Source organism: Hemitrygon akajei, chromosome 6 (assembly GCF_048418815.1).
Source record: "Hemitrygon akajei chromosome 6, sHemAka1.3, whole genome shotgun sequence".
NCBI classification, from domain to species: Eukaryota; Metazoa; Chordata; class Chondrichthyes; order Myliobatiformes; family Dasyatidae; genus Hemitrygon; species Hemitrygon akajei.
This window is the reverse complement of record NC_133129.1, coordinates 39283430-39306724: the sequence shown is the minus strand read 5'-3', so window position 1 is coordinate 39306724 and position 23295 is coordinate 39283430. Positions and strand designations below refer to the sequence as shown.

Sequence of the window (23295 nt, the reverse complement as noted above, 5' to 3'; positions counted from 1 at the left end):
GAATTCTGCAATAAAGCCACGTTTTGTAATATTCCGGTGTAAGTTGTCTCTCTTCCTAAACGAACACAGGGCAGAATTTCAAGCCCAACACCACCTACATAGCATAAAACCCTCATTTTTCTTTCATCAATACCTGTACCTATGAGTCTCTTAAATACCCCTAATGTCTGTGAAGAATTTCAGGATGTGTACATTGTACACATTTCTTTGATATTACAGTGAAGCTAAGTATCTGCCCCCAGTACATTCCAGGTACCCACCACTGTTTAATAAAAGAATCTATCTCTGACATCTTTAAACTTTCCTCCACTCATTTAAAAAGGGTGCTCTGGTATTAGGAACAGCCACCCTTGGAGCTATGATTGTTCATTCTTTTTCATGGTGATTAATACTCAGCTTTCCTTCCATATTCCCTACCATTTACATACTATTTTTCCTCTATCATATATCTGCAGTAGCCATTCTACACTTGTAAGAATCAATAAGTACCACATGTAGGCAGGCTATTTGGTTGTATAGACCTCACACGGTTGAGCTGAATCCTATAATCACAGTAGTTATACCAAACACTTGCCAACAAGAAAGCTGAATAATTTTTTTCTATGCTTGCCTCTGCCCAGCAAGCACAAGATTAACCAAAATTGGCACTTCATTGGAAACCCAAATTAGAGTAATGCAGAGAGTAGAAGTCAACTCTAAAATCTCCTTCACTGTAGATTCACATGGGTTCCCAACCTAGAGTCCATGGACCCCTCGGTTAATGGTAGGGTTCCATGACATTAAGAAAAAAATTGTGAACCCCTGTTGTAGAATCATTTCCATAGTTGGGTAGCATATGTACTCGGCTAAATCACCAGAATAGTTTTCAGATGCCTATTGTTCCAGAAACAAATGCAGCATAACAAAAAGGCAATCACAATTTAATGAAAATACTCACAAAGACCTGTGATCACATTCTTCTCTGACAAATTTCCAAACAACCACAATAGAATACCTTGAAATTTCTATCATGTAGGCAGAAGGGACGATATTACACAAGAGACTGCTGTAAATAGATTATTAAATATGTACATTTACATGCAGAATACTTTAGGATATCAGTTGCAAAGCTGAAGGGCTAAGAGTGGAGGCTTTTCACTCACTAAATCAGCAAAACAAAGCCAGAAAATTTTGGTCAAGGTGAATAGTCTGAATTTATCTGGTTACTTGTTGAGGATATACTGATGTATAAATGCCAATTTGTTATCCTGCTTTATATTTACAGTAACACAGAAGGCCATTCAGACCCTCAGGTTCATGCTAGCTCCTGAAGAACAATCCATCTCTTTATTTCTTTATGTACATGCAAAATATTCCCTCATTCTCATGTCCAGAAACTTCCCTTTGATAACTTTTGTCATTAGCCTGCACTGAGAGGTAATTTTCAATGGCTTATCCACTTGTGAACACACTTTTTTGGGGATTCAGAGCTGGAAGAAGCCCACGTGATCACAAGGAGAACATGCAATCTCTACATGATGGCATCGGAGGTCAGCAAGCAGCACACACTGCTACCCCACTGTGCCGGCCTCGTGACTGACACTTGTAACCAGATTGTATTTACAAAGAGGACACAAATCAGTATGACTGATCAGTACTTTGCTAAACGCTCATCAATCACATTTTCCTACTCTACATCTGCACAGACCTGATACTATTCTATTAATCATAAATCTATCCAATTCTTTATTTATATTCATAACTGAAGCAAAATAATGGTTCAAGTCATTAGAAATAAAAATAGTCACTGCTTGATCAATTTTACATGCCTACTTACATTTATAGTCAATCATAAGAACCGCTACCAACGTCAAATAATGACTTGCAAAACTATTTTAGAAAAAAAAAGTGGGCCATTTAGAAAGAAACGTGAACATCAGCAGTAAATATTCAAGGGACTGCAGATGTTGGAATCTGGAGCAACAAACAACCTGCGGGAGAAACTGAGTAGGTCAAATACAATCTGTGACAAGAGAGGAACTGTCAATGTCCCAGGTTGAAACCCTGCATCAGGACTCAGTATTAAATACTTCTTAAAACATTTTACCCTACTCCTTCTGCACACCCCAAGAGATTACCTAAAGTACTAGCGAATAGGAGACACAACACACACCCTGCGTACAACTGCAAAAAATATCACCAGTTAGGTCACGGAGGCTGCAACAGCAGTGTAACATCCGCTGTTTAACGTTCTCTCACACAGTCACACATGCACCCAACATGGATGAAGCATACAAGTATCCACTAAGACAGTATCTGCCAGGATAGGAGCAAAGGCTTTCTGGGAGAGGGTGTTTCACCCATCAGAAGGTGCTCACAGTGACTGCTGAAACACCCATGAAATAAGTTTCTCGAAAGCTCACTCTACGAAAAGTACCCGACCTTCCACAATTCATTATTCCTCAAGTCACCATGGCCCTGCAAGTTTCAACTTAGTTACGGAAAGGGATTAGGTTTGTTCTCAAGCTAGGATCTGAAATTGAGAGAAGGCTGCTTTCAACACCATAGGAGAGGACCTCGTGAAAGCAGGTCGGGAGCAGTTGCTTCAGGGTCAAGAGACATCTGACAAATGGGAGCCTTTTTAAAGACATTTACTGAGTGTTCGGGGTCAGGATGTTCCAGTGGGGTGAAAGACAAAGATGGTAAGATTAGTAATCATTGGAATGACAAAGTAGAAGGTCCAATCATGGAAAATTGGGTCATCACAGACCAGAGAGGCTTACATTAGCAGTAGGGACTTTCTTGGAGACAACTCTGAGGGACAGGATTTATGTACAGTTGGGAAGGTGGAGGCTGAGCAGGGACAGGCAGCATACCTTTCTGCAGGAGAAATCTTATGTCATGAAGTTGACTGATTTTTTTTTTAAGGAGATAACAAAGGAAAATGATGAAGGCAGACAGTAGATGTTGTTGACATGAACTTTACTAAGACACTTGACAAGTTCCTGCATGGTAGGCTGGCCAGAATATTAAGACACTCAAATGGTGAGCTAGTTAATTGGATCCAAAATTGGTTTAATGATAGGAGGTAGAGATAGTGAAGGAAAGGTACATTCCTCTTCAGAAGTTTGTAGCCAGTGATATACCACAGGGATTAAAGCTAGGACCTTGCTGCTTGTGATATATTTTAATGACCTATATTCATGGCTTGACAATCTGTAGATACTGGAAATCTTGAGCAACATACAAAAAGCTGGAGGAACTCAGCTAATCAGGCAGCATGTATGGAGGGAAATAAACAGTCAATGTTTCAGGCCAAGAACCTTAATCCAAGGTCTCTGACTGCTCCTTTCCCTCCATCACGTTAATGACTTGTATGTGAATGTAGTAAGTGTGCGGATGACATGAAAACCCGTTGCGTTTTGGATAGCAAGGAAGATTGCTCAAGGCTACAGCAGGTTACAGATCAGATGAGAAGATACTGGCAGAAGAAATGTTATGTTGACAAGTGCAAAATTACTCATTTGTGAAGATCACATACAGGTAGGGCATAAACATATAGTAAATGTTGTGTGAAAAGAAATGCTGGTGAACGGAGAGACTACAGGGATTCAAGGTTTATAATTCCCTGGAAGTGACAACATAAAAATTAGTACAGTCAAAAGGCTGGCTACAAGACTCCCACTGTGTTGCATGGGGCTGCTGCCACATATAGGCCAGGACAGATGAGCAGGGCAAACCTTCATTACTTCAGTAGGCCAGGTCACGCTGGCTGGATTTGTCGAGTGTTTGATGCCTCTGGGCCTGTACTCATTTGGGTTTTGAAGTTTGCAAGGGGAAGGCATGAGGGTGAGGTTTCTTACTGAAACCTGCCCAGATACCAAAGGACCTGGATAGAGAGAATGGTTCCATTAGTAGGAGATCCCAGAACAACCAAAGAGGAGCAAGCCATGACTAGAATAAGTCACAGATATCAAAGAGTTGTAGAACTATTTTTAAATTGGCTCTCATTTTTAAGATATCTAAAAAGTATTCAAATTGAATTCAATAACTGAAACGTTAAAATTGCTAAAATAACATTTAAACATCTAATTAAATCATAAAATGCTAACAAATAATTAACAACGCCAGCATGAAATAACTCCAGCACCTTGGGCTTTCAAAAATGTTCATAATTCCCATAAAAATAAATGGACTTATGTTTCTATTACAAGTGCAAGCCAGGGGGTCCAGATGCTCACTGCGTCCAATTGCTCTACTCTGCACTGACGGTGATTTTCAAAGTTGAGGAGGAGACGAGTGCCAGCATTATCTGACCTCAGGCTCATGATGGACTGCCCTTTACTGGCTTCAGTCAATTTCAGTTCTGCCCAATGATGCCACGAACTTGTATTTTTACGGCAATCAACTTTTCAAGTTGTTTTGTCTCATGGCAGAGTTATCATCACCTGGAATATTAAGGCCTGTGTCTGCATTATAAATCCAGCAACTTAGCCACTATACTGCCCCATCTTATTCTGCCTCATTGACACAAGAATTTTCAACAAAGCCTATAAAAATACCTTTTATTTTCACTAATAGAAGTATTCAAATCTTTTCACTGCCACTTAAGTATGTAATTGCTCCATATTATAAATAGTTTTTATGACCATTATGATCAATTATATTATAAACAGCAGTTACTTAGCCTATTAGATTTGTTGGGCAATTTAGTAATATAGTTAATCTCATTACCATCTAATCAACATTGTTTTCTATAACTTCTGTCTTTAATTCAGTTTCTGCAGCTTCCCATGTGCAATCCAATTAAAGATCATTTGATAAATAATGATGGTTCTCAACTGCAGGATTTTAGCAGTCAGGCTAAAATGAAGGAAAATTACATTACCAATAGGTGATCAGTTTTACAAGTCAAATAAGCCTCTAGCATGCTCCCAAGGTGATACACCACATGAAGGTTCAAGTGACAATCTTAATTAGGCCTCCAACATCAGTAATCCGATTGACACTCCAGCAGTGTTAGCATAATCACTTTCAAATCAGCTAAAACAGGTTACAGACCAAGTCAATTCAAGTATTTAAAGTCAGCATGCAAGATCCCTTGACTGTGCACATATCAATTGGCAAATATATTTTTGAGCATGATATCCATTACAGTTGCATACCTCAACACAATTTTTCTTTAAAAACAGGACTTTCACAAAATGCTTGTGTGGTCATTATGCATCATTAATTCCAGTTTTTTTTTAATGTGCAAAAGGGCAGCGAGGGTGCAGAAAATTTCAAAGTTACATTAAGTGAATCATAACAAACATTAAAAGGAACTCCCAAAGCCATCAAACACGGACCTAAATAAAATGGTTTGGGCTCAAAAAGTCATCTCCAAAAATCCTTACAATTCCAAGTAGCAAATGGCAATTATTACAAATCTCTGAAAACAATTTCCTCAAACAGCAATTTGATTTTGGTTCCACGTTATTGATGAACTGGTGTAAAGTGAGAAACAAAATTAAAATTACCCAGTCATCTTCATCAATTGTTGACATCATGTTGGCTTCAAAAAAGACCTTTCATTTTAATTTTAAAATCAGGGCACGCCTCCAGACCAGGGCTTATTCTATGAACTGCACACATCAATCATGCAAAGGCAGTGCAGTCCACTCAGTGAATGCATGGGCTGCCCTTCTCAAACCATTTTAATTCCTTAAGAGCATGTCTCAGAAAACTTGCTCTGTGCATTTCTCCTTCAACGTTACGGTTGCCAGAGAGCCGTTTGTTTCTGCAGATCTGATCCATTTATGGAGTCACTCAGGAGATCGCAGTGCTTAACAGATTTTAACAAGTAAGTAATAAAACTAAGATGCAATACATTCCCTCGGGCTATTCTTTCCAGTGGCCCGCACTTATTAGAAGATTCACACTTCATACTGCCGCAGAAGTTCCTGACTAGAATGCATTGTGTGATGCCCTGCAACATAACTAGAGCTGTACTGTATTCATTAAATGTACCTCAGCCATCGTCACCATGCAAGGCAGCATCACGTTCGCTCCGAAGAATTAAGGACCTTGGGGGTTTAGTGTTAAATTATCAACGTTATTCTTCCTCCAAAACAAAACACGAAGCTGCATTTGGTTCCTGATTACAGCTGATATTCACAAATAAATGGCTGTTATGTCAGCCTCCCAGCTAAAATTAGCATCAGCAACTTGACGTTATATAGCACCTTTAACATCAGGAAACTAAACAAGATTTAGCTGAGTCACAAGATGTTAGCTTAGATAATCAGAGATTTAATAAAAAGGGTGAAGTTGTAAGAAGCTTCTCAAAGACGGGGATACAAAGCAGGGTCAGAGGGGTCAGCAAAAGTATTAATGTTATTTATTTAGAGATAGCGTGTGGGAAAAGCCCTCACGGCCCAACAAGCCACACCATCCAGCAACCCACCTATTTAACCCCAGGACAATTTACAATGACCAATTAACCTACTGACCAGCACGTCTTTGGACTGTGGGAAGAAACCCGAGCTCCCGGAGGAAACCCACAGTTTCACAGGGAGGGACATACAGACTCCTCACAGATTACACTGGAATTGAACTACAAATTCTTTGACACCCTGAGCTGTAATAGCATCACACAAACTGATTTGATTAATTTTGTTGCCGCGTGGTTCAAATCCTCCCAATGGCCATAATAAACAAAAATCAAGAACTAGAGATGCTGAAAATTTGAAATAAAAACTGATGTTGCAGGAAAATATTCAAGGACTATTCGCAGAAAAAACATATGATAGTGTTTCAGGTTGAAGATCCTCATTTGGAACAGTGGTCAGCAAGACTTCATACTTCCTGAAAGAGTAGTCACAAAGATTTTTAAGGTAACCCGTGTGACAAGAGGAGAAACTAAATCAAAACTGATTAGCCCCTGCAAAGTGCTGTTTGGCAGGTTAAGTAAGGGGTGGGGGGGAAGCTTTTAAAAAGGAGCTGGATCAGTATTTGACAGGAAAACAATTGCAGGGTACAAAGGGAAAGGAGTGGAACAACACATTTCATGACTTGTCAGTGATGATAAACATAATTCTGACTAGCTGCAATGCTGAAAGCCATTGTGAACCTCGGGACAAATGGCGTCCTCTGTTGACGACATTCTCGGCTAGTTTTCTTTCAGTGAACAGGTTTTTGTTTGTGAAGACTACATCTTCCCTTTATAAGAAGAAAACAATTAAACTTCTGTTGCATACTTACTTTGAAACAAAAATCTGAAAGATGAAACTTAAAGTAGTTACAGAACAGCAAATTTGCTGATGACACCAAGATTGAGGCTGCAGTGGACAAAGAGGAAGGCTATCATGGCTTGCAGAGAGAGGGCTCTGCATCAGCTGGAAAAATAGGCTGGAAAATGGCAGATGGAATTTAATGCAGTCGAGTGTGAGGTTTTGTACTTCGGTAGGACCAACCAGGGTAGGTCTTACACAGTGAACTGTAGGGCACTGAAATTTCTTGAAAGTGACGTTACAGGTAGATAGAGTCACAAAGAAAGCTTTTGACACATAGGCTGCCATACGTAAATCTTGAGTATAGGAGATGGGATGTTATGTTGAAGTTGTACAAGACACTGGTGAAGCCTAATTTGGAGTATTATGTGCAGTTTTGGTCACCTACCTACAGGAAAAATGAAAACAAGGGTGAAAGAGCACAGAGAAGATTTACAAGGATGTTGCTGGGTCTGGAGGACCTGAGTTATAAGGAAAGATTAAATAGGCTAGGACTGTATTCTTTAGAACGGAGAAGATTGAGGGTAGATTTGATAGAGGTTTGCAAAATTATGAGGGCTATAGATAAGGTAAATACAAGCAGGCTTTTTCCACTGAGGTTAGGTGGGACTACAACCAGAAATCATGCGTTAAGGGTGAAAGGTGAGAGGTTTAAGGGTAACATGAGGGGAAACACCTTCAGTCAGAGGGTTGAGAATGTGGACTGAGCCACCAGCAAAAAGAATGGTGCATGGGAGCTCTATTCTAACATTTAAGAGAAGTTTGGATATGTGCGTTGATAGTTGGCGTATGGAGGGCCATGGTCCCAGTGCAGGTCGATAGGAGTAAGCAGTTTAAGTGGTTTCAGCATGGATGAGATGGGCTGAAGGGCCTGTTTCCAGTCTTGTGACTAACAGAATGTAGCTACTGAGTTTGCAGCTGCTATGCGGCTCTCACGTATATCCTGCAAACCCTGATAAGCTGGCGCCCTCAGAACTATCTTTCCAGTCTGCTGGATGATACCCCTATTTGTACCTCAGCACACTTCTACTTTTGCTTACATGTTACACCTGTATAATAAAATTTTAAGTGAACCCGCCGAGCTTAATGAGACTGGGAAGTAGAACCTGTTGTGTTTCCACCAGGACATTTCAGCTCAAACAAACACCGTGGACCCGAGCCCCAGAAGCACTCCTGGCCCACCTGCTGGCCACATACCCCATCCATGCTCCAGTCCGCCCACTCACACTCCAGAATAATGAGTGGCCCAGTTCCCAAACGATGAGAAGTTCCAAATGACTGGATATCAGATTACAGTCTAACTGTACTTCATGAACAACTGGAGCCCTAGTCTCTGCTTGCCACTCAAAGAAATACATTTATTCCTCCTATTTCCCTCCTGCCAATCATTTATCTCAATCTGACATGCTTTAATTTGGAACAGTAATATCTTATATGACAACTACCTTAAAGAAAGCATTCTGGAAGTTCAAATACACTACATCAACCGGTTCTCCCTCATCTATTCTGTTCCAGCCACATCAAATTCCACTAAGTGTGTTAAGACCGATTTCCCTTTTTAAGTATACGTTGACATTACTGATACTTTGTTTTCGAGATTTAATTGCTTAAATTGTTAAATTATTTAAATTCAACTTCCCCAGCTGCAACAGCTGGATTGGACCAACCATTCACACCTCTACATGTTAATTATTAACTTAAATCACCAAACATTTCTCATTCTCCAGCACAAAGAGAACCACTGATCTCAGATCAATTATCTTCCATCAGAAACTTCTGTAGCGGCAACTCGAACAAACAATGATGCTGCTAGAGACCACACAGGCAGTTATCTTGTATGACGCTTCCTCCGATCACTCCAATAATAACGTTTCAAAAATCGAAGAAAAGCATTCGATCCTTTATCATCGACCAGCAAAACATAAACTTGAAGCAACGAACCTAAAACTATCAACATTAAACGTACTTGAGCAGACTTAGCAGAAGTTATGTGGAGTTAAGCGATTTCAAATTAATCAAAGTAATTAAGCGGTCAATGAAAGATGTGACACCCAGCAGTTCCCAGTTCTAAGATGCCCAGAACAAAGCATGAATACTTAGCTAAACATTTGGTTTTTACCATGACCTCATCCACGCTACCAGAATCAATATGCCACATAGAATACAAGCAGATAGAAAACAAACACACAAGTCCTGCAACTTCAATCAACCTGAAACTTTAACAGCATCTCTCCTTGCAGATGCCACCTGGGCTGCTGAATACCTTCACGTTCTCCATTTACTTCAGACCTCTGGCACTTCCAGATTTTTCTTTTTTTATTATTAATCATCTTTTTTGAATTTGGTTTAATAATTATGTCTCTAAGCTGCATGTTCCCAACTACATGCTCATCTCTGTTTCAAAGACATCTGATCATGTAAAAAAAAATCGAGGCTCAGATTGTTTTCGACAAAAAGACATTTTTTCCTGTGACATCAGAATTTATTATCTCATGTTCACCACAATGGGTGGAATAGGAGATTCAAGATTACTGCAACTTGACACATCCCTGCAGTATAATTGTAAGCAGCACAGTGAAAATTAAAAGCTGCTTTTCCTGTCAATATTCTGCCAACATTAATACATCTACCGCTGGGACACCAGCAAGTACATTACAATGTAGGGTAGGGTTCTACTTTGTCTGGCTGCAGTGTAATCTGGATCCATGCCAGCATGATCCACGTTCAGCAAATACTACGTCAATAATAGTCTGCCCAAACTTGACTAACTTGGTGAATACAAAAAAAAAGCTAGGTTAATTACAAAGAGATTAAATCGAAGGTTGGGTAGGCACCAAGAAGAATCATCTTACTTGTAAAAATAACTCAAGAAACTAATTCCTTATAATAAAAAAATGTCAACACTCCTCCAAGGTTCAAGAACTGAAACAATAGCCACTGTCATTTTATCTCTGGTACATCACAACAATTATAACCCAATTTTCCTGCCAAGTGTTTTCTAACACTAAATATTTTACAGCTGTTACTCTTTACAGTATAAAATTACATTTTGAAGAATTCCATTCAGATTATATTTTTCAGCCTTAGATTTCTGCTCAATTGTGACCAAGAAGAATTCAGAACAGTATGAGGGCTTTTATTGAAACCTATTGATTATTGAAAGACCTAGATAGTGTGAATGTAGAGAGGATGTTTTCTATAGTGGAGGAGTCTAGGACCAGCGGGTACAGCCTCAGAAAACAAGGATACCTCTTTAGAACAGAGGTGAGGAATTTCTTTTGCCAGAGGATAGTGGATCTGTGGAATTCATTGCCATGGTCTGCTGTGGAGCCCAAGTCATTGGTTACTTTTAAAGCAGAAGCTGATAGGTTCTTGATTAGTAAGTATGTCAAAGGGTACAGAGAGAAAGCAGGAGAATGGGGCTGATGGGGATAACAGATCAGCTGTGATGAAATGGCAGAGCAGAGTCAATAAGCCAAGTGGCCTAACTGGGCTCCTGTGTCTTATGATCAATTCACCCAATGTTGAAAATGAGAGAAAATGCTGCAAATATTCAACAGGTCAGGCAACATCAAAAGAGAGAAACGAATTCAGTGTTTAGGACAATATCTTTCATCATATCACATATTTCCTTAATCAGTGCCAATCTGCAAGAATTTTATGCATAAATGATTCTGCAGCAAAACCAAGTTTATGGTAGCTTGCCTAAGTCTTCAAAAGATTTAGAACACAAGAAGAAGATCTGAACCCAATATTGCTCACACCCTCAGGAGGAATTCCTCACTGAGGTTGCTATTAGCTGTACTCATTTAAGAAAACACTCCATCATTTAGTAAGACTGAGACTAAATAAGTCCTGCCCTCAGGCCCACTTTACTGTCTATTCCATTAACCTCCCAATCCTCTACTGACCAAATGTTTCTAAAGTTTTCATCTCTATTCTCTCAAATGATAACCTTTGTTCTGAGCTGTGCTCCCTCCTTCTGGATTTCCCTGTAACACTCCTCAGATTCTACCTTGTAACCATGCAAAACCTTCTCACCTATCACTTAAGGACTTTGAAAAGGTTCCAAATGTTATATTGGCATATGGCCACCAGTAGTTGTATTCTGAATGCACTTTTTGAAAAAATTGCCAAGGAATTCACCACTGTACACCAATGAAAATATTTTTGAAGATTTCAGTTATTAAATTAGGATCACTGCAAATGACGGCCTGATATTATAATTTAAAATGTTTCATTGTTCTGATAAAAATTAAGAAATAAGGTGTAATTTTTAAAAATATATTAAAAAGCTGCATGGTTCTCCAGGCTTATGCTGATTTTGACTTTGATGAAATGCAGATGAGTTTTAGGGAAACTTCGGGGGGTGGAGGAGACGGCTCAAAATATGCAGAGTTCTTGCCAGAATATCAAGTGGTCCGAAAGCAGAAAATTGAGCCTTAACTTCTAAATGAAAAAACTTTAAACTTTCAACATAAAGGCTCATCTGGACACTCCCCTCATCACAAACATTTATCTACAATTATTTCAAAAATGCAACTTCAATCCATTTAGAAGAAAGTCACCATCATTTCTTTCACTAGAAAGCAATCCACTGTCCGTCCTTAGTCTGATCTATATATGACCCCAGCTGATCATCAACACTTCTGCCAATCGCCTAGAAAATCACTCGGATGCGTCAGAGAACAAAGTCATCTTTTGGTCTATAAACTACATTTTAACTTTAACTCAATGCAAGTGCAAGAGTCATCCATCTTTGCCCATTCCCCTACCCTCTCCACATAATCCATCAATTCTTTTCTTTTAAGCATTTAATGATGCTAAAATGAAATCCACTCCAGTACTATCATGTAGTGCCTTCCAGATTTTAATAACTTGTTTCATAAATTAATTTTTTTCTCAGGTGCTTTTGTTCTTCTGCCAATTACATGAAAACTTTGAGCAGTAAGCCAGTCAGTCCCTCAAGCCTCTGCCACCATTTAATGAGAAGATTAATTTAACTATAGCCTCATCTCCATACTCCCAGCAAGTTTCACACTCTTACACTCAAAGAATGTATCCACTTTGACTTCAAACTGTTTAAGACATCTGGAAATTTAATTGCATTAAAGAGCAGTAGAAGCAGACTCAATCCACACAAAAAAATTGCTTCACTTCTGCCTTGAATGGGTGACTATTCTTAAACTGATCTGATTCTCTCTACGGTTTGATGAATTATTAACTCCATTTCCCACAGTAGATGCAGCCCGTCTCACTGAGTTCCTCTCAAAGCTAGTACTTCTGCTCTAGATTTCAGCATCTGCAGATCACTGGCAGGTGGTAGGAGTGGGCTCCCTCACCTCTGCCCCGCTGACTCTCAACAGAGTTGCCCCTCAGGGCTGTGTACTAATCCCCCTCCTTTACTCTCTGTATACCCATGACTGAGTCGACACCCAAAACCCCAATCTGCCAATTAAATTTGCTGATGACACTACACTGATTGGCCTAATCACAAATCATAATGAGGCAGCCTACAAGTCATCACCCTGACACAGTGATGTTGTAGTGGCACGCAAAGCATAGTGCACGGAGCACATGGAGGCAGAGAGAGCTGAACTCGGAATGACTTTACTGATACAAACTTGCGTGCTTAAATCCCCCCTCCCATGGGTCCCTGCGACCAGCAGGGTGGACATGACGTCAGACCATCCCCGGAAGATCCGCCCCAAGCAGGCCGCGCGTCTGCCTGCGGCTCCCGATGGCAGTTCGAGTCTCGTGTGTATGGACCGTCTTACCATCCCCCCCCCCCCACCCCCCAGAAATGTCCATCGGGGGAGTGGAGCCCCCAGTCCGTGTGGCTTGCCTGGGTGGCTGGCCTCGCTGGCGAGGTGCGGGAACACTCACTGGTTGCTCAATGTCCAAGTGCGCCGGTTTGAGGCGGTTCACTGTAAAAGTCTCTTCCCGGCCACCCACCTCCATAACACACGTGGATCCGTTGTGCCGGATCACCTTGAAGGGTCCCTTGTACGGCCGCTGTAGAGGTGACCTGTGCATGCCCCTGCGAATAAAAACATGCTCACAGTCTCGGACGTCTTTAGGGGTGAAGGATGGCGTGGGACCATGCCTGGAGTTTGGGACCGGTGCCAGAGTCCCTACCTTGTCCCGCAGCCTCATCAGCACCACTGCTGGAGTTTCATCCGAACCTCAGGCCTCTGGTACGAACTCGCCCGGGACCGTTAGTGGGGGCGTCGTAGACCAATTCCGCCGAGGAGGTGCCCAGGTCCTCCTTGCGGGCTGTGCGGATGCCCAGTAGGACCCAGGGAAGCTCATCTGTCCAGTTGGGGCCCCTGAGGTGCGCCATCAGGGCCAACTTGAGATGCTGGTGGAATCGCTCTACCAAACCGTTGGACTGGGGATGGTACGCTGTGGTGTGATGCAGCTGGGTGCCCAGGAGCTGCGCCAGTGCTGTCCACAAAGCAGACGTGAACTACGCCCCTCTGTCAGAGGTGATGGCCATTGGGAGGCCGAACCTGGCGATCCAGTTGACAATGAATGTCCTGGCGTAGGACTCAGTGGACGTGTCTGCGAGCGGTACGGCTTCTGGCCATCTGGTGAACCTGTCTACCATGGTAAAGATATACCTGCTGCCCCGGGAGTCTGGCAGGGGGCCAGCGATGCCCACGTGGATGTGTTGGAACCTCCTGTGCGTCAGCTGGAACTGCTGGAGGGGAGCCTTCACGTGCCGCTGGACTTTGGCGGTCTGGCAGTGTACGCAGGTCCTGGCCCAGTGTCCGACCTGTTTACGCAAACCATGCCAGACGAATCTGTCCGCTACCAGCTTGATGGACGCCCGGATGGACGGGTGGGCCAGGTCGTGCAGCATGTCGAACACCCGGATGGACGGGTGGGCCAGGTCGTGCATCGTGTTGAACACCCGGCGCCTCCATGCTGCTGGTACCACGGGTCGGGGTTTACCGGTAGACATGTCACACAGGAGTCGATCCACTGCCAGGCCGATGGAGACGTCCTCCAACTGGAGCCCCGAAATGGCGGTGCAGTAAGCCGGAATCTCGGGGTCCGACCGTTGTGATTCCGCCAGTGCTGTGTAGTCTATTCCTGAGGACGATATGCCTACCGAATGGAGGCAGGGGCGAGACAGTGTGTCGGCAACGACGTTGTTCTTCCCTACGATGTGGTGGACGTCCGTGGTGAATTCCGAAATAAAGGACAGGTGCCTCTGCTGCTGAGCCGACCATGGGTCCGATACCTTGGCCAGTGCGAAGGCGAAGGGCTTGTGGTCCGTATGCACGGTGAACTCCCTTCCCTCGAGGAAGTACCGGAAATGCCGGATAGCCAGGTAGAGCGCTAGCAACTCTCTATCGAAGGCGCTGTACTTCACCTCTGGTGGCCGTAGGTGCCGGCTGAAGAAAGCGAGTGGTCGCCACTGGCCCTCGACGAGCTACTCCAGGACTCCGCCAACTGCCGTGTCAGAAGTGTCGACTGTGAGTGCCGTGGGTACATCGACTCTCGGGTGCACTAGGAGGGCCGCCTTCGCCAGCATCTCCTTGGTCTGCTCGAACGCCTCCGTGGACTCTGTGACCCATGCCACTTTGGCCTTGCCAGCCATCAGGCTGAACAAGGGTCGCATGATGCGGGCTGCCAGCGGCACGAACCAATGATAAAAGTTGCCCGTCCCCAGGAACTCCTGCAGGCCCTTGACCGTGATGGGCTTGGGGAACTGGGAGATGGCCTGGACCTTGTCCAGTAGGGGAACTGCGCCATCTTGGTTGACTCTGTGGCCCAAGAAGTCTATCTCCGTCAGCCCAAACTGGCACTTCGCCGGATTGATTACCAGTCCGTGGTCGCTCAGCCGTTGGCAGAGCTGGCGCAAATGTGCCACGTGCTCTTGGTGCGAACTGCTGGCCACCAGGATATCATCCAAGTAAATTAAAATGAAATCTAGGCCGCGTCCCAGCGAGTCCATGAGCCTTTGGAAAGTTTGGGCTGCATTCTTGAGACCAAAAGGCATCCTCAGGAATTCGAACAAGCCAAACGGGGTGATGAGGGCTGTCTTGGGCACGTTGTCGGGGTGCACTGGGATCTGAATGTATCCCCTGACCAGGTCGATTTTGGAGAAGATGGTCGCTCCATGCAGGTTCACCATGAAGTCCCAGATGTGGGGTACCGGGTATCTGTCGGTGGTTGTGGCATCGTTGAGCCTTTAGTAGTCTCCACAGGGCCTCCATCCTCCTGCGGACTTGGGCACCATGTGCAGCGGAGATGCCCTTGGGCTGTCTGAGCGGCATACGATTCCCATCTCTTCCATCTTACGGAACTCCTCCTTAGTGAGGTGGAGCTTGTCGGGTGGGAGCCTGCGAGCTTTGGGCGTGCAGCGGCAGGCCTTGCGCGGGGATGTGGTGCTGCACGCCGTTCTTGGGATCGGCCGTGGAGAACTGGGGTGACTATGGAGGGAAATTCCGCCAACACTCTGGCGAATTCATTACCCGAGAGGGTCACGGAATCCAGGTGGAGGGCCGGTAGCTTGGCTTCTCCGAGCCGGAAAGTCTGGAACGTCTCAGCGTGAACAAAATGCCGGCCTTTCAAGTTGACCAGGAGGCACTTGGCTCGTAGGAAGTCTGCCCCTAGTAGTGGCTGTGACACCGCTGCCAACGTGAAAAACAAGTGAAACGGCTGGACCCGAAATGCAGTGCGATAGTTCGGAAGCCGTACGTCCGAATACTGGTGCCATTTGCGGCCCCAGTGTCTACCAGGAAGCGCCGCCCAGTGCATCGGTCCCAGAGGAACAGGAGGCTGTCTCAGTGGCCAGCTGTCACAGCCATTAGCGACGGCTGGCCCCGGCATTTCCCAGAAAAGCACATGGCGGATGGCAGCGGTGCGCGCCTGAGCCCCATCTTTGGTGAGAGAAGCACCATTGTTCTGAACTGTCGTCTTTTCCCCCCGTGGGTCTCGGTGGCTTCAGTTGCGGGGCCTGGGCTTTGGGGCGCGTGATCGTGGCTAGGCCCATGGAGGCTGCTCCACGTTGCTTGCTCTTCCAAAGGACGTCTGCTTTAGCTGCGACCCCACGCGGGTCACTGAAATCCTCACTCGCGAGGAGGAGGCGAATATCCTCTGGCATTTGCTCGGAGAACAACTGTTCAAATAAAAGGCACGGCTTATGGCCGTCCATGAGCGCCAGCATATCGTTCATGAGCTCGGATGGCGTGCAGTCGCCCAGGCTGTCCATGTGTAGGAGCCGCGCGGCCCGTTCACAGTGGTCAAGTCCGAAGGTACGGATCAAGAGCGCCTTAAGCTTAGTGTACCTGTCCTCTGTTGGTGCCTGGCGTAGGAAGTCGATGATCCAGCCTGCCGTCTCCTGGTCGAGTGCGCTGACCATGTAGTAGTACCGCGTTGCATCGGCCATAATGTCTCTGATACTGAACTGGGCCTCAGCCTGCTCGAACCAAACGTGGGGCTGAGTGGCCCAGAACGTCGAAAGCTTCAGAGCGACCGTGCTGTGCGAGTTGTTCGGATTCATGACTGGTTGCAGAGTCGCTGGTTCCAGATGCCGTCTGGAACGTCGGGGTCACCAACGTAGTGGCGCGCAAGGCGCCGAAAGGAACACACGGAGGCAGAGAGAACTGAACTCCGAATAACTTTACTGATTCAAACTCGCGCGCTTAAATCCCCCCTCCCATGGGTCCCTGCGAGCAGCAGGGCGGACGTGACATCAGACCATCCACAGAAGGTCCACCCCGAGCAGGCCGCGTGTCTGCCTGCAGCTCCCGATGGCAGTTCAAGTCCCGTGTGTGCAAACTGCCACAATGTCAAAAAAGCAACCTCTCCCTCAATGTTTCAAAAACAAAGGAGCTGGTTGTGGACTACAGGAGGAATGGAGACAGGTTAACCCCCATTGACATCAATGGATCTGGGGTTGAGAGGGTGAACAGCTTTAAGTTCTTCAGCATAAACATCACCAAGGATCTCATGCGGTCTATACATACTGGCTATGTGGTGAAAAAGGCACAACAGCACCTCTTTCACCTCAGACAGTTGAGGAAGTTTGGTATGGCCCCCAAATTCTAAGAACTTTCTACAGGGGCACAATATGAGCATCCTGACTGGCTGCATCACTCCTGGTATGGGAACTGTACTTCCCTCAATCGCAAGATTCTGTAGTGCAGACCGCCCAGTACATCTATAGATGCGAACTTCCCACTATTCAGGACATTTACAAAGACAGGTGTGTAAAAAAGGCCAGAAGGGTTATTGGGGACCCAAGTCACCCCAACCACAAACTTTTACAGATATAACCATCTGGGAAACAGTAACACAGCATAAAAGCCAAGACCAACAGGCTCCGGGACAGCTTCTTCCACCAGGCCATCTGACTGATTAACTCACTCTGATTTGAGTGTATTTCTGTTACGTTGACTGTTCCATTTATTATAAATGATTATAAATTACTATGATTGCACATTTAGATGAAGACATAACGTAAACATTTTTACTCCACATGTATATGAAAGATGTTAGTAATAAAGTCAATTCAATTCATGTCTCTGCATCCATTTTGTCAAGGCATGGTTCAGTCAAGTCAACCATACTCTCTAGCAGACACATAACTTGTGTATCCAATCTTTCCTTTACAGACAACTCACCCATTCCAGGAATTAAACCAGGAAACCTTCTTTGAGCTGCTTCCAATAATACTTACATTCTTTATTAAATAAAGAGACCTGTACACTAAATACTATTCAGATCTAGTCTTATCAATACCCTGTAAAAGAAAAACCCTTTATATCCTTCATCAATTAACTTCCCAGCTCTTCACTTCACCCTCTTACCCTCTCCTGGTTTCACCGATCACCTGCCACCTTGTACTTCTTCCTCCCCTCCCCTCATCTTCTTAGCCTGCCTCCTTCCCCCTTCCTTTTCAGTCCTGAAGAAGGGTCTCAGCCCAAAACCTCAACTGTCTACTCTTTTCCATAGACGCTGCCTGGATTGCTGAGTTCCTCCAGCATTTTATATGTGTTGCTATACACTGCATACTATTCAGATCTGGTCTTACCATACCCCATAAGAGAATTATGTCCCCATTTTTGTTTTCAATTTCCCAGCTATAAGGAAAAACATAGTCAACTTTCCAACTACTTACCATATCTGAATACTACACTTTGGTAAATCATGCACTACAGTATGCTAAGACCATCGATGTCTCACCACTTACACATCTGTTTTACTCTTCCTGTAAGAGAGACAATTTCACACAGAGTGGCCCATCCACTTCAACGTTTGCCCTGTGGTGTGTTCAGAGATGCTCCTGTACACCACTGTTGTAACACGTGGTTAATTGAATTAGCGTCGTCTTTGCTGCAGCTTGAACCAGTCTAGCCATTCTCCTCTGACCTCTCTCATTAACAAGGCATGTTCACCCACAGAACTGCTGCTCACTAGATATTTTTTGGTTTCATTATCTGTAAATTCAACAGCAGTGGTTCCCAAACTGGGGTCCACGGACCCCTCAGTGAATGGTAGGAGTCCATTGCATTAAAAAAGTTAGGACTCTGCTCCAGGTGCTGTAGTGCATGAAAATCCCAGATTAGCAATTTCTGAGATACTCAGTCCACTCCATCTGGCACCAACCATTCCATGGTCAAAGTTAATTAGATCACATTTCTTCTTCATTTTGATATTTGTGAGCCGAAAATTGGTGCAGAAGCAGAGCCGAGGAGTCAGACACCAGGAAGAGCCGTGGTAGTAAGGGACTCCATAGTAAGAGGTACGGAAAGGGGTTTCTGCGGCAACAGGCGAGATTTAAGGATGGTGTGTTGCCTCCCTGGTGCAAGGATCCAGGACATCACGGACCAATTGCAGGGAATCCTCAAGGGTGAAGGTGAACAGCCGGAAGTGGTCGTGCATGTCGGCACAAATGACATCGGGAAGAAGAGGAAGGGCATTCTGCAGAGGGACTTCAGAGAACTCAGAAGAAGGCTGAAAAGCAGGACTTCCAGGGTGGTTATCTCTGGTTTGCTTCCAGTTCCTCGTGCTGGAGAGGGCAGGAACAGAGAGATAATGGATCTGAATGTGTGGCTGAGGAACTGGTACAGGAAGCAAGGATTTACATTCTTGGACCACTGGGATCTGTTTTGGGGTGGGGATGAATTGTACAAAAGGGACGGGTTGCACCTTAATAGGGGGGGACCAGCATTCTGGCAGACAGGTTTGCCACTGCAACACGGATGTGTTTAAACTAAGTAGTGGGGGGGAGGGGATGAACTGGAAATATAAGGATGGAGTTAAAGGGAAAGTGAAAATAAGAAAAGTTAAAAAGGACAACAGGATCAATGGAGTAGAAAGCTCAAGAAGAGATCATACAGTATGGCCAAGTGAAATAGAAATTGATATGAAAGGAGAGGGGAGTAACGAATTAAAAGTATTATATATGAATGCACGAAGTATAAGGAATAAAGTAGATGAGCTTGAGGCTCAGTTGGAAATTGGCAAGTACGATGTTGTGGGAATAACAGAAACATGGCTTCAAGCGGACAGGGCCTGGGAAATGAATATTCAAGGATATACATCTAATCGAAAGGACAGACTGACTGGCAGAGGGGGTGGGGTGGCTCTGTTGGTGAGGAATGATATTCAGTCCCTTGTGAGGGGGGGACATAGAATCTGGGGATGTAGAATCAGTATGGATAGAACTGAGAAATTCAAAGGGTAGAAAGACCCTAATGGGAGTTATCTACACGCCCCCAAACAGCAGTCTGGATGTAGGGTGTAAGTTGAATGAAGAGTTAAAATTGGCATGTCGCAAAGGTAATGATACGGTTGTCATGGGGGATTTCAACAAGCAGGTAGACTGGGAGGATCAGAATGGTACTGGACCCCAAGAAAGGGAGTTTGTGGAGTGCCTCCGAGATGGATTCTTAGAACAGCTGGTACTGAAGCCTACCAGGGAGAAGGCAATTCTAGATTTAGTGTTGTGCAATGAACCGGATTTGATCAGGGACCTCGAGATAAAGGAACCATTAGGAGGTAGTGACCATGTTTTAACCTACAATTTGAGAAGGAGAAGGGAAAATCGGATGTGTCAGTATTACAGTTGAACAAAGGGAACTATGGAGCTATGAGAGAGGAGCTGGCCAAAGTTCAATGGAACAATACCCTAGCAGGGAAGACAGTGGAACAACAATGGCAGGTATTTCTGGGAATAATGCAGAAGGTGCAGGATCGGTTCATTCCAAAGAGGAAGAAAGATCCTAAGGGGAGTAATGGATGGCCGTGGCTGATGAGGGAAGTAAAGGACAGTATAAAAATAAAAGAGAAGAAGTATAACATAGCAAAGATGAGCGGGAAACTGGAGGACTGGGAAGCTTTTAAAGAGCAACAGAAGATAACAAAAAAGGCAATACACCAAGACAAAATGAGGTATGAAGGTAAACTAGCCAAGAATATAAAGGAGGATAGTAAAAGCTTCTTTAGGTATGTGAATAGCAAAAAAATAGTTAAGACCAAAATTGGATCATTGAAGACAGAAACGGGTGAATTTATTATGGGGAACAAGGAAATGGCAGACGAGTTGAACAGGCACTTTGGATCTGTCTTCACTAGGGAAGACACAAACAATCTCCCAAATGTAATAGTGGCCAAAGGAACTAGGGTAAAGGATGAACTGAAGGAAATTTATATTAGGCAAGAAACGGTGTTGGATAGACTGTTGAGTCTGAAGGCTGCTAAGTCCCCGGGACCTGATGGTCTGCATCCCAGGGTACTTAAAGAGGTGGCTCTAGAAATCGTGGACACATTGGTAATCATTTTCCAATGTTCTATAGATTCAGGAACAGTTCCTGCTGATTGGAGGGTGGCTAATGTTGTCCCACTTTTCAAGAAAGGAGGGAGAGAGAAAACAGGGAAGTATAGACCGATTATAGGCCTGACGTCAGTGGTGGGAAAGATGCTGAAGTCAATTATAAAAGAGGAAATTACGACACATTTGGATAGCAGTAGAAGGATCAGTCTGAGTCAGCATGGATTTAAGAAGGGAAAATCATGCTTGACTAATCTTCTGGAGTTTTTTGAGGATGTAACTATGAAAATGGACAAGGGAGAGCCAGTGGATGTAGTGTACCTGGACTTCCAGAAAGCTTTTGATAAAGTCCCACATAGGAGATTAGTGGGCAAAATTAGAGCACATGGTATTGGGGGCAGAGTACTGACATGGATTGAAAATTGGCTAGCTGACAGGAAACAAAGAATAGTGATTAACGGGTCCCTTTCGGAATGGCAGGCTGTGACCAGTGGAGTACCGCAAGGTTCAGTGCTGGGACCGCAGCTGTTTACAATATACATTAATGATTTAGATGAAGGGATTAAAAGTAACATTAGCAAATTTGCTGATGGCACAAAGCTGGGTGGCAGTATGAAATGTCAGGAGGAAGTTATGAGAATGCAGGGTGACTTGGACAGGTTGGATGAGTGGGCAAATGCGTGGCAGATGCAGTTTAATGTGGATAAATGTGAGGTTATCCACTTTGGTGGCAAGAACAGGAAGGCTGATTACTATCTAAATGGAGTCAAGTTAGGAAAAGGGGAAGTACAACAAGATCTAGGTGTTCTTGTACATCAGTCAATGAAAGCAAGCATGCAGGTACAGCAGGCAGTGAAGAAAGCTAATGGCATGCTGGCCTTTATAACAACAGGAATTGAGTATAGGAGTAAAGAGGTCCTTCTGCAGCTGTACAGGGCCCTGGTGAGACCCCACCTGGAGTATTGTGTGCAGTTTTAGTCTCCAAATTTGAGGAAGGACATTCTTGCTATTGAGGGAGTGCAGCGTAGGTTCACAAGGTTAATTCCCAGAATGGCAGGATTGTCATATGTTGAAAGATTGGAGCGACTGGGCTTGTATACACTGGAATTTAGAAGGATGAGAGGGGATCTGATTGAAACATTTAAGATTATTAAGGGATTGGACACACTGGAGGCAGGAAGCATGTTCCCGCTGATGGGTGAGTCCAGAACTAGAGGCCACAGTTTAAGAATAAGGGGTAGGCCATTTAGAACAGAGATGCGGAAAAACTTTTTCACCCAGAGAGTGGAGGATATGTGGAATGCTCTGCCCCAGAAGGCAGTGGAGGCCAAGTCTCTGGATGCACTCAAGAGAGAGTTAGATAAAGCTTTTATAGATAGCAGGGTCAAGGGATATGGGGAGAGGGCAGGAACGGGGTACTGATTGTGTATGATCAGCCATGATCACAGTGAATGGCAGTACTGGCTAGAAGGCCGAATGGCCTACTCCTGCACCTACCGTCTATTGTTCTGATCAACAACTGAACCGCTGAACTGGTTCACCATGTTTGTATGGATTGGCTAATTAAATATTTGCATTAATGAGCAGGTGTACAGGTGTACCTAATAAAGTTGCCCGAGTGTTTTTCCACACTTTCTCCACGGGGCATTTTCTCCAATCATTTAACCTGTGTTACTTGGTGGACTCTTTCCAGCTTATTTTCAAAGTGCTCTTCTACCTTGCTGTCCAATCAGCCAACTTTGCAGCCATATGTACAGTGCCTTTTCCAAGCCACTTACGATTATTGTAAAGTCAAAAGTACTGCACTGATTCTAATGGCACACCATTTATTCGACCTTGTTAACTCAAAAAGTCCACTTTGCTTATTCCACTTCCTGCAAGTTACCCAGTATTCTTTTCAATACTATATATTATCTCCTGTACAAGCATTTATTTTCCACAGCAGTCTTTGATGTGACACCTTACTAAATAACCTTTTGAATGCACCAGTTCCACTCTATCCACCATACATGATACTTACTAAAAAGACACCAAAAATGCTTAAACATGTTTCCCCTTTTCTAAAAAAAAATCACACTGGCTCTGCCCAATTACTCTTTACAGGTGAGCAAGGGAAGAGTTACAATTCTTTTGAGACAAAATGAAAGAATTACCAATTTGGATAAAAGATTTCAATGCAGTCAGAATACAGAAAAACCTGCAGGATTTGCGAAGTTCAGAATACAAAATTGAATTCTTTAAGCCTTAGAGTAA

At 44.1% G+C, this 23295-nt stretch overlaps 1 protein-coding gene across 12 annotated transcripts in view; it reads right to left on the bottom strand.

Annotated features, from left to right (window-relative positions):
- The window catches only part of LOC140728981 (microtubule-associated serine/threonine-protein kinase 4-like), a 394808-nt gene that overhangs the window by 311728 nt on the left and 59785 nt on the right, over positions 1–23295 (bottom strand). The window contains exon 1 of one of the 12 annotated variants that reach the window (XM_073048181.1): positions 5989–6025. The exons of 10 other annotated variants lie outside the window; for them this stretch is intronic. In XM_073048181.1, the coding sequence (XP_072904282.1) occupies positions 5989–6018 (30 nt within the window). In that variant the 5' untranslated portion in view covers positions 6019–6025. Of the gene's footprint in view, positions 1–5498; positions 5543–5988; positions 6026–23295 lie in introns of those variants that run through there. One more of the 12 variants, XM_073048180.1, reaches the window with a different exon arrangement.